Below are 14,897 nucleotides of genomic sequence, written 5' to 3'. Positions count from 1 at the left end.
GGAACTCACTCTGTAGACCAGGCTGGCCTCCAACTCAGAAATCCGCTTGCCTCTGCCTCACAATTGCTGGGATAAAAGGCGTGGGCCACCACTGCCCGGCTGGTACTTTTCATATACAGCATTAAAATTTTTCCATAATAAAAGGTTTTTAAACAAAAACAAAACACTCTGTGCTTTGCATGAGTTAGTGTAAGGATTAGAATCCCCAGCTAGTAATAATATATTTCATCATGTCTAATGAAAAAGATAATCGGATATAACTCTTTTAAGGAATTATTTCTACATTTATGAGTGTGTTTGCATGCATGTATGTGCACCTCATTTGTGCCTGGTACCCTCAAGAGTCCAGAATATGGCATTGGACCTCTTGCAACTAGAGTTACAAGTGATTGTAAGCCATGGGGTAGATGCCAGGGACTGGACCAGATCCTTTGAAGGGGCATCAAGGGTTCTTTTTTTTTTTTCTAGATTTATTTAATTTTATGTGTATGAGAACACCAGAAGAGGGCATAAGATCCCATTACAGATGGTTGTGAGTCACTATGTGGTTGCTGGGAATTGAACTCAGGACCTCTGAAAGAACAACCACTCTTAACCACTGAGCCATCTCACCAGCCTGGCATCAAGGGCTCTTAACCACTGAGCCATCTGTCCAGTCCCTAACATACACTAAAGCACTAGATACGCAGCAGCTGCCTACTTATCAAGACGTCTCTTACCCCATTTCTGTGGCCTTTTTGTTCTTGTTGTTGTTTTTCGAAACAGGGTTTCTCTGTGTAGCCCTGGCTGTCCTGGAACTCACTCTGTAGACCAGGCTGGCTTCCAACTCAAAAATCCGCCTGCCTCTGCCTCCCAAGTGCTGGGATTAAAGGAATGTGCCACTACTGCCCAGCCATTTCTGTGGCTTAATTTTGGAGGCTAGGAAGTCATGAAAGATAAAGAGGAGTCATTAGTATATGGAATGCTTAAAGAACACTTAAATGATATTAGCAAACATGAAGGATCTGCTTGAAAGCTCCAAATCATGTTCCCTTTGAAAGGGGACAATGATTTTCAAGCTATAGCTTGCACAGCAACCATTCAAGATACATCTTAAGGTTTTATGTCTCTGGACTTTGCCCACAAAGTTTTCTAATTCAGATAATGTAAAGTAGAACCTGGGAATTTAAAAAGCATCCCAAAGAATTTGTTATAGGGGATCTCTGAGTGCAACATTTGAAAACACCATCTTTGAGGTCTCAAGTTTCCGGTCCCTAGGCAATGTCAGGAAACCAAATAAGTCACATGAGTGACGAGTGGCAATGCTGGTTTGTTGCTTGGTAGGGTTTTGTTCCTTAGACATTAACAGAAGACAAAAATAGACCTTTAAGTGGTTATTTCAGTGTTTCGTTTTTGTTTGAATTTTTTGCTACAAAGACTGGGAAAGTTAAAAGACAGCAATGTGCTATTGTCCTGTTTCCATGGGAACAAAAGTGTATAGAGCCCTCTGGTCAGGTAAGCACTCTGAGTTCGCCTTTGATGTCATCAAAGACATCTAATGCTCAGCACATTTACATTCAAATAAATTAGGGGATTATAATTTAAGCGGAGGAACTTCCAGAAGGCACCTCACAGAGTACTTTTTAAAATGCACTTCCTTGGAGCCAAGCTACAAGCCTCGAGATGTAAACCTATCACTTCCCATCCACAGTCAGCAATATGCAAGTTCCTGCTCTCAAGGACAGAACAACACAGAATGAAAGGAGGACAGGCATCCTGGTGACATCTGAGACAGATTCACTGACGTTTCCACAATTTTATGTCTGGAGCATACAACACCAGAAACATGAGCATTCTGAGGTCTTTCTACAATGTGGAAATGTCATAATTTATTGAATAATAATAAAATCCCAAAGCTTAGTGATTTTCTAAAAATGATTTTTGTACATTGGTGTTTTGCCTACATGTATGTCTGTGTGAGGATGTCAGACCCCCTGGCACTGGACCTACAGATAGTTGGGGGCTACCATGTGGATGCTGTGACGTGAAGCTGTGTCCTCTGGAAGATCAGCCAGTGCTTTTAACCAGTCAGCTATCTCTCCAGCCCAAGTTTAGTGATTCTAATGGCAGTAATTTACTATAAAATCTTCCTGCCTTGGTATCTTGGACTAGGTAAATTCAAGTTCTTTATTCCAACCTTTCTTTTTTTAAAGATTTATTTATTGTTATATGTAAGCACACTGTAGCTGTCTTCAGACACACCAGAGAAGGGCATCAGATTTCATTACAAATGATTGTGAGCCGCCATGTAGTTGTTGGGATTTGACCTCAGGACCTTCAGAAGAGTAGACAGTGCTCTTAACCTCTGAGCCATTTCTCTAGCCTTCTTTATTCCAATCTTAATTACTAATGTTAACCCAAATATCACACAACATACTAGTAATACACTTATGCGTCTGTATACATAGGCATGGGTTACAGGATGAATACATGTTAAAGAGGTTGAAGCAAAGTTCAAGAGGTTTCAGGAGTGGACTGAGTTTGGATTGCTAAACAATGAGCCAGACAGGTGCCAGAGGAAATCGGGTTTGAGAATGAAGCTGCAGAAATTAGCTACAATGTGAACAAGGCAAGCAGGATCCAGAGCAGGGAGTGGAGAATCAGGCCCAGGTCCCAACAAATGAAGAGGTGGAGAGGCAGCTGGGTCAACAGTGGGATATAGTCAGGTGTTGGTCCTTGACACACACACCAGGAATCCTGTGATAGGCTGGTATAGAGCCAGGCCATCTCATTGTTAAATATCCAAAACTTTATGAGGTTCAGGCAAGAGATACATTCTTTCCCAGTCTTTCCTGCCCCATGAATTCCTGGGCCTGGTTTCCCTGAAATGATCTTCAGATGCCCCTGCTCTCCAGGCTCCCAGTTTCAGTTCTCGCCCAACTAGCCTATAGGGTGACTCCCTTTCAGTCCATGTAGGTACAAATTCCAAAACTTCTTGGATAGGGCCTACAACCCTGACCAACCCTTGAACCAACCCATTGGCTTCTCCTCTCTCCAGCTTTCCAAGCCCCCTGTTCCATTTGTTGGGGGTTGGGGGAAGCATGCTCCACCCATCCCCCAACACACACACACAAAAACAACCCAGCTTTGTTTTTCCATTAAGAGAATTCTGTCAGATCAAACCAAAGGACTATTTCCCACATCTTCTATTTCCTAGATCTTTCTAGGATAGAGGTTGTCTAGAGAATTCTGTCAGATCAAACCAAAGGACTATTTCCCACATCTTCTATTTCCTAGATCTTTCTAGGATAGAGGTTGTCTCTGCCTTCTCAGCTTCAACAGGGGAGACGGACATATTAGCAGCTGTAAAGCCAATTTAAAGGGAAAAGTGTATTTCACAGGCCTAGCAAGGCTCCAAATTCGAATAAGGGAAAACCCAACCGGCTAGGTCTGGAAGCCTATAAGACATTTTAACAAGAGGCAATACATTGTGGGAAAGCAACTAGATGGAAGAAATTTGGGCTTTCAAGGGGAAACTAAGGGAGATAAAGGCTATTTCTGTAACATTTCTACAAACTCCAATTGCGGCTGCTTACAGAGACATCTGTTTCTTCCTCAGAAATGAAAATATTTACAAATGGGAAATTTTGTGTTGCAAATATCTTTTCCTGGAACACAGGAAAGGAAGCTCCAGCTACCTTTACAAGGAGAAACTAACACGGCCAGCTTTTGTACAGAGAAGGAGCGCAGGCAATTTCTCTCTTTTTTAAATTGACTTCAGCTAAAGTCATCTTTCCGCCCCAGGGGTATATTTTGGAGTGTGGATCCCTCTTGCTAGCCATTCTCTTCGTCGCACTTTTGCTCTCTTTTGCGAATTCTCTCTTTCTAGTCTGCCAACAACCCGAGGGCAGAAACTACGCCTCGTTTCGCTCATCCCAATGCCTACCCCGTTCCCCAGCATATGCTATGTGGGAAACTTACATAAATACATCGGATCTCTGCGGGGCGCCCCCGCCCCCTACCCCTTTTATCACCAAGAAGACCGAAAAGCCCTCAGACTCCCAAGAGGATGCATCTTTACGTTCCCATCCAAGACTCGTTGAGCCCTTAGGGGGATGGAGGTGGGAATCTCATGAGATCCAGATCCGTGTAAGAACCCAAGGGGAGAAGCCGAGGCCACCCATTTCCCGTGTCGCGGACTGACTGGGTGGTGGGAGGAGAAATGGGCTCGCGGTGCAGAAAGTGATACGACCCCGCCAAGATCACGACCTCCTTCCTCTTCCCGAGGCCGCGAGGCCGCGGGGACTGCCTTCGGGCCGGTGCTGCCTCCGGGGCCTGACGGGAACCACGGACCTGCCCCGCACGTCCCGGCTGGCCCGGCACCCGCGAAGGAAGGAGGCCGGGCCGGCCTCGCGCGCCCCCACGCCCCCGCGCGAGCCGCCGGCGGAAGTGCAGCGGCGTGCACTTCCGGGTGTTGTCTGGCCGCCGCCGCGCGTCTCGGGTCTCCGGGCCACCGCCCGGGTCGTGGAGCCAAGAGCGACGTCACCACCATGGCGGGCATCAAAGGTGGGCCTGGGTCGCGGGGCTGCGGGGCCGGGGCCGCGGGGATGGGGCGGGGCGGCGTGGGGACGACCCAGCCCGGCTCCTCCGGCCGTGGCGCTCCGCCCCTGGACCAGAACCGGGCAACCCGGCCACGGACGCGTTCTGCGCGAGTTTGCACCCTGCGATCCGGAGGGATGCCCGGCCCGGCCAACCTGTGTGGTTTCCAACCCAAGGCACGAACGCGGTCCTCTCCGAAACCTGGGCTCTGCATCCGCTCCCGGGATCCCAGTGCACCAGTTTTCCCTGCCTCTAAATCGAATGCATCTTTGGTGTTTGTACGGTGCCTCTGAGCCCGGATGCTAACCCAGAGTGCTCCTGGCTTCCTTCCCCCGCAGCCCCCCACAAGTGCACGTTGACACTTTTTAGTTGTGATTTCTTTAAAAAAAAAAAAAAAAAAAAAAAGGTAACGAACACCTTGATGAAAGGTTACTTGGCTATTCGTGTGTTTTCTTTAGAGAGACGAGATGTTGGGTTCTTTGAAGAGAGGGAACGGTGCTCAGTAGTCTTGCCCCTGGGGTTAGAAACAAAGTTTTGTATTTACTTATCTGCGGATCTCTTTGATTTCTTGACCTGCTTTGTAGAAGAGATAACCTAGTTGAGAGTAAAAACAGTTGGAGAGTGGTGCTTCCACCTCGCTGATAAGGGCGACTTTGGTTGAGCTTTTTCCCTGAGTCACATTTTTCTGGTGTCTCGTTTATTTTCGGTGCCTAAAAAATATTTTTTTTTCCTCATATAGAACCTTGTCATCTGAGCAACTAGGACACTTTCAGATCTCTTTTTGAGCTATAATAGACCCTTTCAAATGTGGATGGAAGTTATTGTAAAGTGCTGTGGTTTCCTTTGGATGTTGCCAGTGTCCCTCTTCCTCCTACTGTCGTTAATGAGGGAGTCTTTAAAAAAGAAAACAGTTTTATGGTTCTCCAAATCTGGGTAATGTTAATCTGGTGACAGTGACTGGGGGAAAGGGGGGCGGAGGGGAGGAATTTTACTTTTTAAAGATTTCAATGGCATTTAAAGTTACGGATTGCTTATCAAGGTACTTCTTCCTGTTGGCCTTTATGTTGCCCTTATGTTAAGGAGTACTGCTGTAGAGACCATTACAGATTTCTTGAGCCAGCTGCATGTTACTTTGTGATAAGTTATATTTTCTGCTAGCTCCCGGGCTAAGGACCTTGACCGCTGCGCCTCTGTCTTTAGACCCAGAACGGTCATCCTTAGAGAATTTTCGCTAGGTAATTGGGCTATTCCATCCCTGGCCCAGAGGCTCGGGAGTAGAAACCACACTCCTCTCCATTTCATTTTCCAAATGTTGCATCAGTCAATTACTGTATGAATCCTTACCTTACTGGTGTGCCACTTAAGACACCATTTATATAAAATAAGCCACCTAGCTGCCAGACAAGACTAAAGAGACATTACTGGTTTGGGGAGCACTATGGAGCAGTTTATTTACGCGTGTGTCAGCTTTTATCTGTGATGACTTAAGAGCTGAGATGTCACATGCAGATGGTTTTGAACATCTTTTAAATACTGAGTGTGGAACGCATGGAACTATGACCCCAGGGTATCTCCATTCCCCAAACACTTCGATGCGGCTCGCTTTTTCTTAAGTGAGTACTTGAAAGGAATTGGATCTTGTATAAATAAACACATTAGTAATTTTATGGGCTGGAGAGATGGCTCAGCAGTTAACAGAAGAGACTGAGAGCTCATGTCCAAGATCTGAGCATCCCCACCCAGCAGCTCACAAAAGCCTGTAACTCCAGCTCAGTAGTTAAAAGCCTGAGAGTTTGGGGTGTTTTATTTTGTTTTGTTTTGTTTTTTGTTTTTCGAGACAGGGTTTCTCTGTGTAGCCCTGGCTGTCCTGGAACTCACTCTGTAGAACAGGCTGGCCTCGAACTGAGAAATCCTCCTGCTTCTGCTGGGATTAAAGGCGTACACCACCACTGCCCAGCTAAAAGCTCGAGTTTTAAATGTGTTTCAATGCCAGAACCTTATCTTTTGGTTTCTTGATTTTTTTTTTTAAAGCTTTTTAAGTTAACTTGTATTATTAAACTTGTGCATTTGCTTTTTTGAGCATTATGCAGTCCAGGCTAACTTGGAACCCACATTCCACTTGCCTCAGCCTTCTTACAAGGATGCAGTCAATTCAATCAATCAATATCTCTCTCTCTCTCTCTTTCTCTCTCTCTCTCTCTCTCTCTCTTGTTTGTTTGTTTGATGTTGTTGTTGTATTACTGACTATCCTGGAACTCACTCTATAGACCAGGCTGACCCTCAAACTCAACCTGCCTCTGCCTTCCTCCTGAGTGAGTGTGCATCACCACCTCCTGGCAGTCTTTCTCATTTATAAAAGGAAGAACCGAGTTACGTAAAGGTAACTAGTTAGTGGGCAGTAGGGGACACAATGCTGTTGCCATGCCACCTCCAGGCTATGCTCATTCTTTGTTACTGAGCGTTTCGGCTGTGGCACGGGTGTCAGAAGCAGACCATTTGGAAAGGAAAGATGTTTCGGAACCAATTTAGAATTGCAGCTATGGTGACCGGGCAAGGAGCTGCATGCAGTTGCAGTTGAAGGCCGGCACACACCTGCACCTCTTCCTGCATTCCTTGGCTGTCCTCCAGTTGCTGCCCCATCAGAGACCTCTTGTCAGGAACCTGCACTCCCACCCCTTACCCTACCTGCTTGTGGTCAGTTCCCACCCCTTACCCTACTGCTTGTGGTCAGCACTGGACATCTGTCCTTTAAGTCTCATCAGAATTCATGTTTACGGAACAAACAGAATGTTCCAGCTCACTTTCTCAGTAATTCCCTTGTTAAGTGTTTATTGAGCACCTACTGTATGCCAGGCCCTACACAAAATTCTGAGGTTAGAAAATTCATTCTTAAAGGGTTCCCATCTTTTCGAGAGACCGTAAATAAGGTCCATGGACATAAATCCTGTTCTGGGAACAAAAGGCAGTTAAGAAAGTGAAAGTGCTCAGCGAACAGGCTGAAGGCGCCTCAGGAGCACTCTCAGTGAGCAGGCCGAAGGCGGCGCCTCAGGAGCGCTCTCTGCAGCCTCACAGCTGCTGCAGCCTTAGTTTACATGTCTGTTTGCTTGTTTGCTTGCTTGCGTGTTTTTGAGACAGGGTCTCAAGTAGCCTAGGCTAGCCTTAAACTCCAGTTCAGTATATAGCCAAAGCTGGTCTTAAACTCCTGGTCCTCCCTGCTCCCACCTCCCAGAGTACACGGCCACACCCAGTCCTTGTTTTATTATTTTATAGGCTAGCAAGATGGCTCTTCAGCTTGTGCACACAGATAGCATGCAGTAAATAAAATGTGATAACTTTAAAGAGCTGTTTTTATGCTGCCACTAGAACGTGAGCGCCATAAAGGTAAAAGTTTTGATTTTTCTTTCCTCCCCGTTGCTCTGTCTTCAGAAGCAGGAACCATGCGGCACACATTCAGTGTTCAGTGTATTTGTTGTGTGGGTAAATACATACAACTAGTGGGGGTTGAACCCAGAGCCTCCAGCACAAGGGGCAAGCATTGTTCCCCTGAGCTGGTCCCTAGCCACTCCATAACAGTAATAACTACAGTGGCAGAGGTGATGTGCCTGTGAGGAACAGATGGCTTGCATTGACATCTGAAGAGAGAGTCCTAGCTGGAAGAGAGGCAGAGCAGGGAAGGAAGGTTGGATCTTGAGGGAGCCAGTGAGATCTCTGCTGGGTCCCCAGTCTCTGCTGTGTATTTGGCTTCAATCAGTATTTCATATGAATGAGAAACTGCGGCAGGGTGATTGATACACGTGCACGGAAGCCCTGTAGGTGACGCAGCTGCTGGTTTCCAGAGCAGGAGAGAGGGCAATGTAGGACGTTACAGCTATTGCCTGTGTGGCGGAGTCAAGGGCTGTAGACAGGACCATGAGGGATAAGAGGGAAGCTCCGAGTTCCCCTGTGATTACTGCATACCCTGTAAGCCTCGAGTGCTCTGTTTGCTGTTTAAAAGGAAATAAACATCCCCTCCACTTTCCCCCAATGTTCCTGGAAATATAAACTCTAATGACATTAAGTAGGTTGTGTTCGTGGTGGCCTGACTGACTCTTGTATTCAGCACTCCAGCGGACACCCAGCCTGCCATGACAGTGTCAGAGGCCATCTTGTCAGCAGTATTAGGCAACGTCTGACTCCTGCCACACTAATTTTGGTTTGTGTGCTGATGGTTTTTTTAACCTGGTAAATTTTAGATCTTCACATACCTTTGGGTTTTAACTTTTCTGTTAAGGTTAGACCATAGCAGGTTTTTAAAAGCCGGTGAAGGGGCTTAGTGAGTAAAGAAGTGTGCTTGCCGCTAACTAAGCCTGATGACCCGGGTTCAGCCCCCAGAACCCACATGGGGGAAGAGAACACCTCCTGCAAGTCATGATGCTCTGACCTCCACATGCACACACCCGAAACAAATAAATCTAAATTACAAATGTAACAAATCTTACCAACAGGGCTGTGTGGAAGTCAAATTGATCACGTTTCTTTTGGTTGATATCTAGCTCATTGATTATATACATAATAAGGTTGTTTCTCAGTTTGAATTACACCAGCCACGTCCAGGGAGCTTCTGGGGAGAATTTTATGGTAGGAGGCATCTTCCTTCTGTGCTGTGGTAAGACAGCGATACCAGGGCCACACCAGGCTGCACTGTCACCCTACAGCTCTCCTAGACTTTAGGGAGTGGGGAACAAAGCCACTGTGCTTCTGTAAACTGTTGAAAGACTAACAATAACTACAGGCAGGTCGATACTGTGAAGTCGGTACAGTAAATCTCTTTCATTTCCTTAAAAAATGATAACAAGGCAGGCAGGCATGGTGGCATGTACTGCAGAGGCAGGTTGGATATATGTGAGTTTGAGGCCAACCTGGTCTACATAGCAAAGTCCAGCTACACGTTGGGACCCTGTCTAAAATTAATTTTTAAAAAACAAAAACATAAACTACACAAACTCTCGGCAGCTTTCCTTTCAGTTTTGTGCTTTTTGTTTCTGTTTCGGTGAGGCTTTTCTGCTCCTTCTCCCTTCCCCTTTTGTGGGAATATTGAGTGTTATTGTGTGCTGGGCATGGAGGTCTGAAGACAATTTCAAGTGATTTTCTCCTGTCACTTCTATGTGGATTCCAGGAATTGCACTGGCCTTGGGTCATCAGCTTAGTGCTTCACTCATGTATGGAGAGAGAGGACATCGACTCTCTGTGCCTTAAGAGTTCTGAGAAATGGAACCAGTAATTGGTATGTGGTGTGTGTTAGCAGGTCAAGACTGCTGCACGGGTTACGTGCTCCCTATTGGGAGCCATCGGAACCAAATGTGATCAGCGTGTGGATTTCCTCGGGTTTACGAGTATTTGAATGTAAATAAAAGATATTTGGGATGCAGAGCACTTGCTCCACACAAGGTTTCACTGTGTATCCCTGGCTAGCCTGGAACTCACTGTGTAGGCCAGAGAACCGCCTGCCTCTGCCTCCCTAGAGATGGGATTAGAGGGCGCATGTCAGCAGGCCTGGCTGACATCACAGATTTCAGAGCCTTTCCAGGGGTTAAGGAGGGTTTTCAACCTCTGACACGAGTTCTGTTTTGGAGATGCCATAGAAACTTATTCTGAAACTGTGTAATTGACAGTTTTGAAGACAGTTCACATTTTGTTTTGCTTTTTGAGATTGGGTCTTACCCTATAGCTCAAACTGATCTTTAGTTTGTATTGATCCTCCTGCCTCAGCCTCTTGAGTGCTGAGATTAACAGGCATGAGCTGCTACTCCCAATGCGGGATGATTCACTTTTAACAACTTGAATTTTGAGGGGAGGTGGAGTTTCTCACTTCTGGAATTCTAGGTCCTGCTCCGACTGGTGTGCACATGAACCGAGACAGCACTATGGCGTCCTAACTGATTGATCTCTGGGGCTTTTGTTTGTTTTGCAGCTTTAATTAGTTTGTCGTTTGGAGGAGCAATCGGGCTGATGTTCTTGATGCTTGGATGTGCCCTTCCGATATACAAGTACGCCATTTTCTTTTCTTTTTGAATGTTTAAAGATAAAATTCTTATACTGAAGCTTTTGACATGCTCTGTTTTCTACTATACAAGAAATGCAGAGAAATGTTCATTTACCCTAACACATCATCATCACTTAAGTTTATTTGTAAGGATACTAGAATACTAAGGCAGAGAGAGTTTTGACTGTGACCTGCCATAGCAGAAACTCAGTCCCGCTGTCTGTCGATAGTCCTCCAACAGAAGCTAAAGCATCCTTGACAGAAGATAACACAGGCAGCTGCTGAACACAGCTGTAGGGAGTTGCTGTCCCTAGAATGGGGAGAACTTTCTAGTGAGACATTGTCTCACTGGGTAGCCCAGGCTGGCCTCACACACAGTCAGCTTGCTCCAGCGTCTCAAGTCCCAGAGTTCCTGGTATTCACCACTGTGCCCAGCACAGAAAACTTTTTAACTTAATATTTAAGGAACTTAGTTTTCAAAAGACAAATGAATAGAAGTGGACCACAAGTCACAGAGAGAATTGTGCTGCTAATAAGCACGTGAAATCGTACTGAATCCCACTCAACACGACCTGAGATCTACTGGAAAGATAAAGGAAGTGGGCTGGCACTGCTGGGTGCCCACAGGCGGGGAACAGGTGGAGCCAGGGGTTTAGAAAGGGAGGAGGCGCCGTTTCTCGGAACTAGTTTGCCTGTATCTTGTAGTTCCTCCACCTGGCCCTCCTCTTCTTAGAAATCCTCATCCAAATCTACTCACAAATGCTTGCAATGAAACACGTAGTTGGGTAAGAATATTTCTGTTCACCGGCGCCGAGTAAATAGCAAAATGAAAATAATAGCAAAATATATAATATTTTATATATAATATATATTATAGCAGGATGGAAAAACTGATGATAGCGTCATAAATGCCCATCCAAAGCTAAATTATGGGGCAAGAGATGGTGTAGTGGATAGAGCACTTGCAATAGAGACATAAGGATATGAGTTCAAATCCCAAGACCCAGGGGAAAATGAAAACAAAAAGGGAAAAAGTCTTTTTTTAAAAAAAAGAAAGCATACCAGCTCTAACGAGTCTCCACTGTGTACTTAATTAAGCTGTTGAAACCGTAACAGAGAGGTAGACAGAGGTTCCCTGTCCCCTCACACAGCTTCCCCCGACAGAAAGAACAGAGAGGTAGACGGAGGTTCCCTGTCCCCTTCACAGAGCTTCCCCCGACAGAAAGTGACATCGGTGGAGCACAGTTACCAACAGACTAAAAACTATGGTTCTCAATACTGTCTTCTGTTACGTCCTATACTTAGATTTCAATAAGAGCATGGTTAGTGTGTTGGAAAGTGAGACTGCTGACTGCACCGCCTGACTCCGCTGCTTTCTTTTTCAGCCAATACTGGCCCCTCTTCGTTCTCTTCTTTTATATCCTCTCACCTATCCCGTACTGCATAGCCAGAAGGTTAGTGGACGACACGGATGCCATGAGCAACGCTTGTAAGGAGCTCGCCATATTCCTCACCACAGGCATCGTCGTCTCAGCTTTTGGACTCCCTGTTGTGTTTGCCAGAGCACATCTGGTGAGTTGCCATCCTCTGAATGCTTTTATACCACACTGTTCATGCTTTTCTTAAGTGTTTTGTTATGTAAAAGAGAGGTGAGAGACATTAGGCTGTAGAGGACAGATTAAAGCCTCGCTTAACATCTGTTCTTGCTGTGAGGCTGAGACTGTTGGGGACATGGCTGGGCTCCGCAGCACAGAGGCCACAGTAACTACGCTGTGCATCTTCAGCTGGCCCTGTAAAACCTAAACCAGTGGCTCTCAACCTTCCCAGTGCTGCAACCCTGTAACACAGTTCCTCATGTTGTGGTGACCCCAACCATAAAAATATTTTGTTGCTACTTCCTAACTGTAATTTGCTTATGAATCATAATGTAGATATCTGATATTATAGGGTAGCTGATATGCCACCTGGTTGGAAACCACTGACCTAAAGCGTAGATGTGCGAGAAGTCAGTTTATCCCCTGAGGCTAGGAAAGTGAAAGAGGACAAAGGGCAGACTTGCACCCAGAGTCACCTCCAGCTCTGGAAAGGTGGGGAGAAAGGCAGAGACTAGCCACACTTCAAGTGTGGTGTGGGCAGTTGTACCCTCTGCCCCCATCAGAGAAAGCACAGGTATGTTTCTCTCACTGGTACTTAGAGTTCAACTTTTGCTCCAAACAAGATGTTAGACTCACTAAGAGTAACTTCCTTTGTAAGCAGTAATTATAAAATCCCTGCGGTGCTAGGGATGCAGGGGCAGGTTGTATCGTAGGCACACAGGACCCGGGGATGGACCGTCAGAACTGCAGACAGAGCCAAAGGAAGCTACAACGGTCATCCTGCAAGCTGAGCTTGTTCCAGAATGATTGTCACCTCCTAACTCTCTACTTTTCAATCAGTGGCAAATAAAAACACATAAAGGGTATGGCGTGTTGTACTGTGAAGGTCATCCCAAGCCACAGTACTTAAGATCGTGATTGACTGATGCGCAGAACATTGATTTGCTCCTCGGTGCCTTTGCTGGCTTCGAGCGCCTGCTGACTTTGTCTCTCTATCTGCCGTAGATTGAGTGGGGAGCTTGCGCACTTGTTCTCACTGGGAACACAGTCATCTTCGCGACTATTCTAGGCTTCTTCCTGGTCTTTGGGAGCAATGATGACTTCAGCTGGCAGCAGTGGTGAGGAGCTGCTGAACTGTAGTCACATGGACTTCTGTCGTCTGCTGGCCGTCCGTGCACAGGAGAGGGGCCGTGATGCTGGGTTGTTGGCGAGCCTCTGGGGGGTCCGAGGGGCTCCCTCCTCACTGTTGTACGCCTACTGTTTCCACGGGGACTTGCTGAAGATTAAAAGGATTTTCTCTTTTGGAAAAGCTTGGCTGGTTTCCCACTTCTCTAGACTATGCTTTCCATGGTGTCCTGCTGAATCTAAAATACTTACCTGTTTTCCCTGTTCAGTTGTTTTAAAATCAGTATGCAATGTTACAGATTTTTAAGATGTAATAACCATTTGCATTGGTTCAGGAATTCAGAACTCTGGCTGTATTATGGACTAAAAGACATATTTTCTCTAAAAATCAGTTAGTCTCCATTATAGAAAAGTATACATGCATAAGTTTTCATTCAGGATGACATCACTCCAGGTGAACGCAAACATTCAGAGTGTTGCCATACCTTATCTACTATTTACTCAGTGCAAAGATAGCTGCATTTATACCTCAGGGGGGCCGACTAATACTGCCCACGCCCTCCATAAGGGTTGCTGGTTTTACTAGTGGACAGGTGTTTTGTGAATTGAAAATTATTTTGTGGAATTGCTATAAAAGAGTGCTTTTCTCCTCAATTGTTGGAAGAATTTATGTTAAACTTTAAGGTACAAGTGTAAAAATGAGTTTGGGGATCCAGTTTATATCCGTGTTTGTTATGGTCATAGCAAGCGGGTTGCTGCGTGCAAAGCAGCAGCATTGGCCTTCCACTGCCTGCGTACTGTTTCCATCTCTAGTGACAGCTCTGAGCTCTGTCACCTCTCATGGTTTGAAGGACGAAAGGGACATGCATGGGACAGTCGTGTGTTTGCAGTATAGATACTCAAAAACTTCCCCTCTGCTTCCTCCTTTTAACTTATTTTGTACATTGTATATATTAAGTAAAAGAACTTTTCAAATATAGTTTAATAACGTTTAGAAATGTTTGACTACTAGGAAACTGCTGCACCATACATGCAGAGCGCCCCTCCCCCACAAGGCCTTGACGTGATTCACAAGTGACTTGTTAGTCTAGCAGGTGATCCAGGAAGGAACAGTTGTAGGACTTAGACCACGGCAAGAGTCGTCGCCCAACCTTTTAGCGTATGTACTTTAAGACCACTTAAGGCAGGTCTGCTGTCAACCTCTCAGTTGTCTGGGGTTTGGTTTCATCGTGATGAATCTGCTATTGTGACTAAGGTATTTATTGTATGAATTAATATAGAGTAGCCAAATCCAGCTGTGTCACAGCTCCAAATACAGACCTGACCAAAAACCTCTCGGTGACCAGGAATGACCGACTCGGAGCAGTCATTTGCATCTTCAATTTTCAGTACTTCACCCGAAAGCTGATTATGAAAATGTTCTCATTGATCCAGTAGTAAGTATTTTGTGAGGACATTTGTATGTTTTTCCAGTGTGCTTATATAAAAAGAAGTGTTCTGCCTTTAGCTGAAAATGAGTAACCATGGCAACTGTCTTTTGTTGTTGTTTTTTTCCTACAGTTTATTTCTCAAAAAAA

The 14,897-nt window shown here is 45.6% G+C and overlaps 1 protein-coding gene across 1 annotated transcript in view; it reads left to right on the top strand.

Moving 5' to 3' along the window:
* The first annotated feature begins 4,414 nt into the window (after positions 1-4,414).
* The window catches only part of Leprotl1 (leptin receptor overlapping transcript like 1), an 11,037-nt gene continuing 554 nt past the window's right edge, over positions 4,415-14,897 (top strand). The window contains exons 1-4 of the mRNA XM_031339528.1: positions 4,415-4,545; positions 10,529-10,604; positions 11,986-12,172; positions 13,201-14,897. The exon at positions 13,201-14,897 is cut by the window's right edge and continues 554 nt beyond it. Coding sequence (XP_031195388.1) covers positions 4,530-4,545; positions 10,529-10,604; positions 11,986-12,172; positions 13,201-13,317 — 396 coding nt within the window. The 5' untranslated portion in view covers positions 4,415-4,529 and the 3' untranslated portion in view covers positions 13,318-14,897. The remainder of the gene's footprint in view (positions 4,546-10,528; positions 10,605-11,985; positions 12,173-13,200) is intronic.

Source organism: Mastomys coucha, unplaced genomic scaffold (genome assembly GCF_008632895.1).
Source record: "Mastomys coucha isolate ucsf_1 unplaced genomic scaffold, UCSF_Mcou_1 pScaffold22, whole genome shotgun sequence".
In the NCBI taxonomy this organism is placed as follows: domain Eukaryota; kingdom Metazoa; phylum Chordata; class Mammalia; order Rodentia; family Muridae; genus Mastomys; species Mastomys coucha.
Note: the sequence above shows the minus strand (reverse complement) of the source record. Positions and strands in the feature narration are given on the sequence as shown.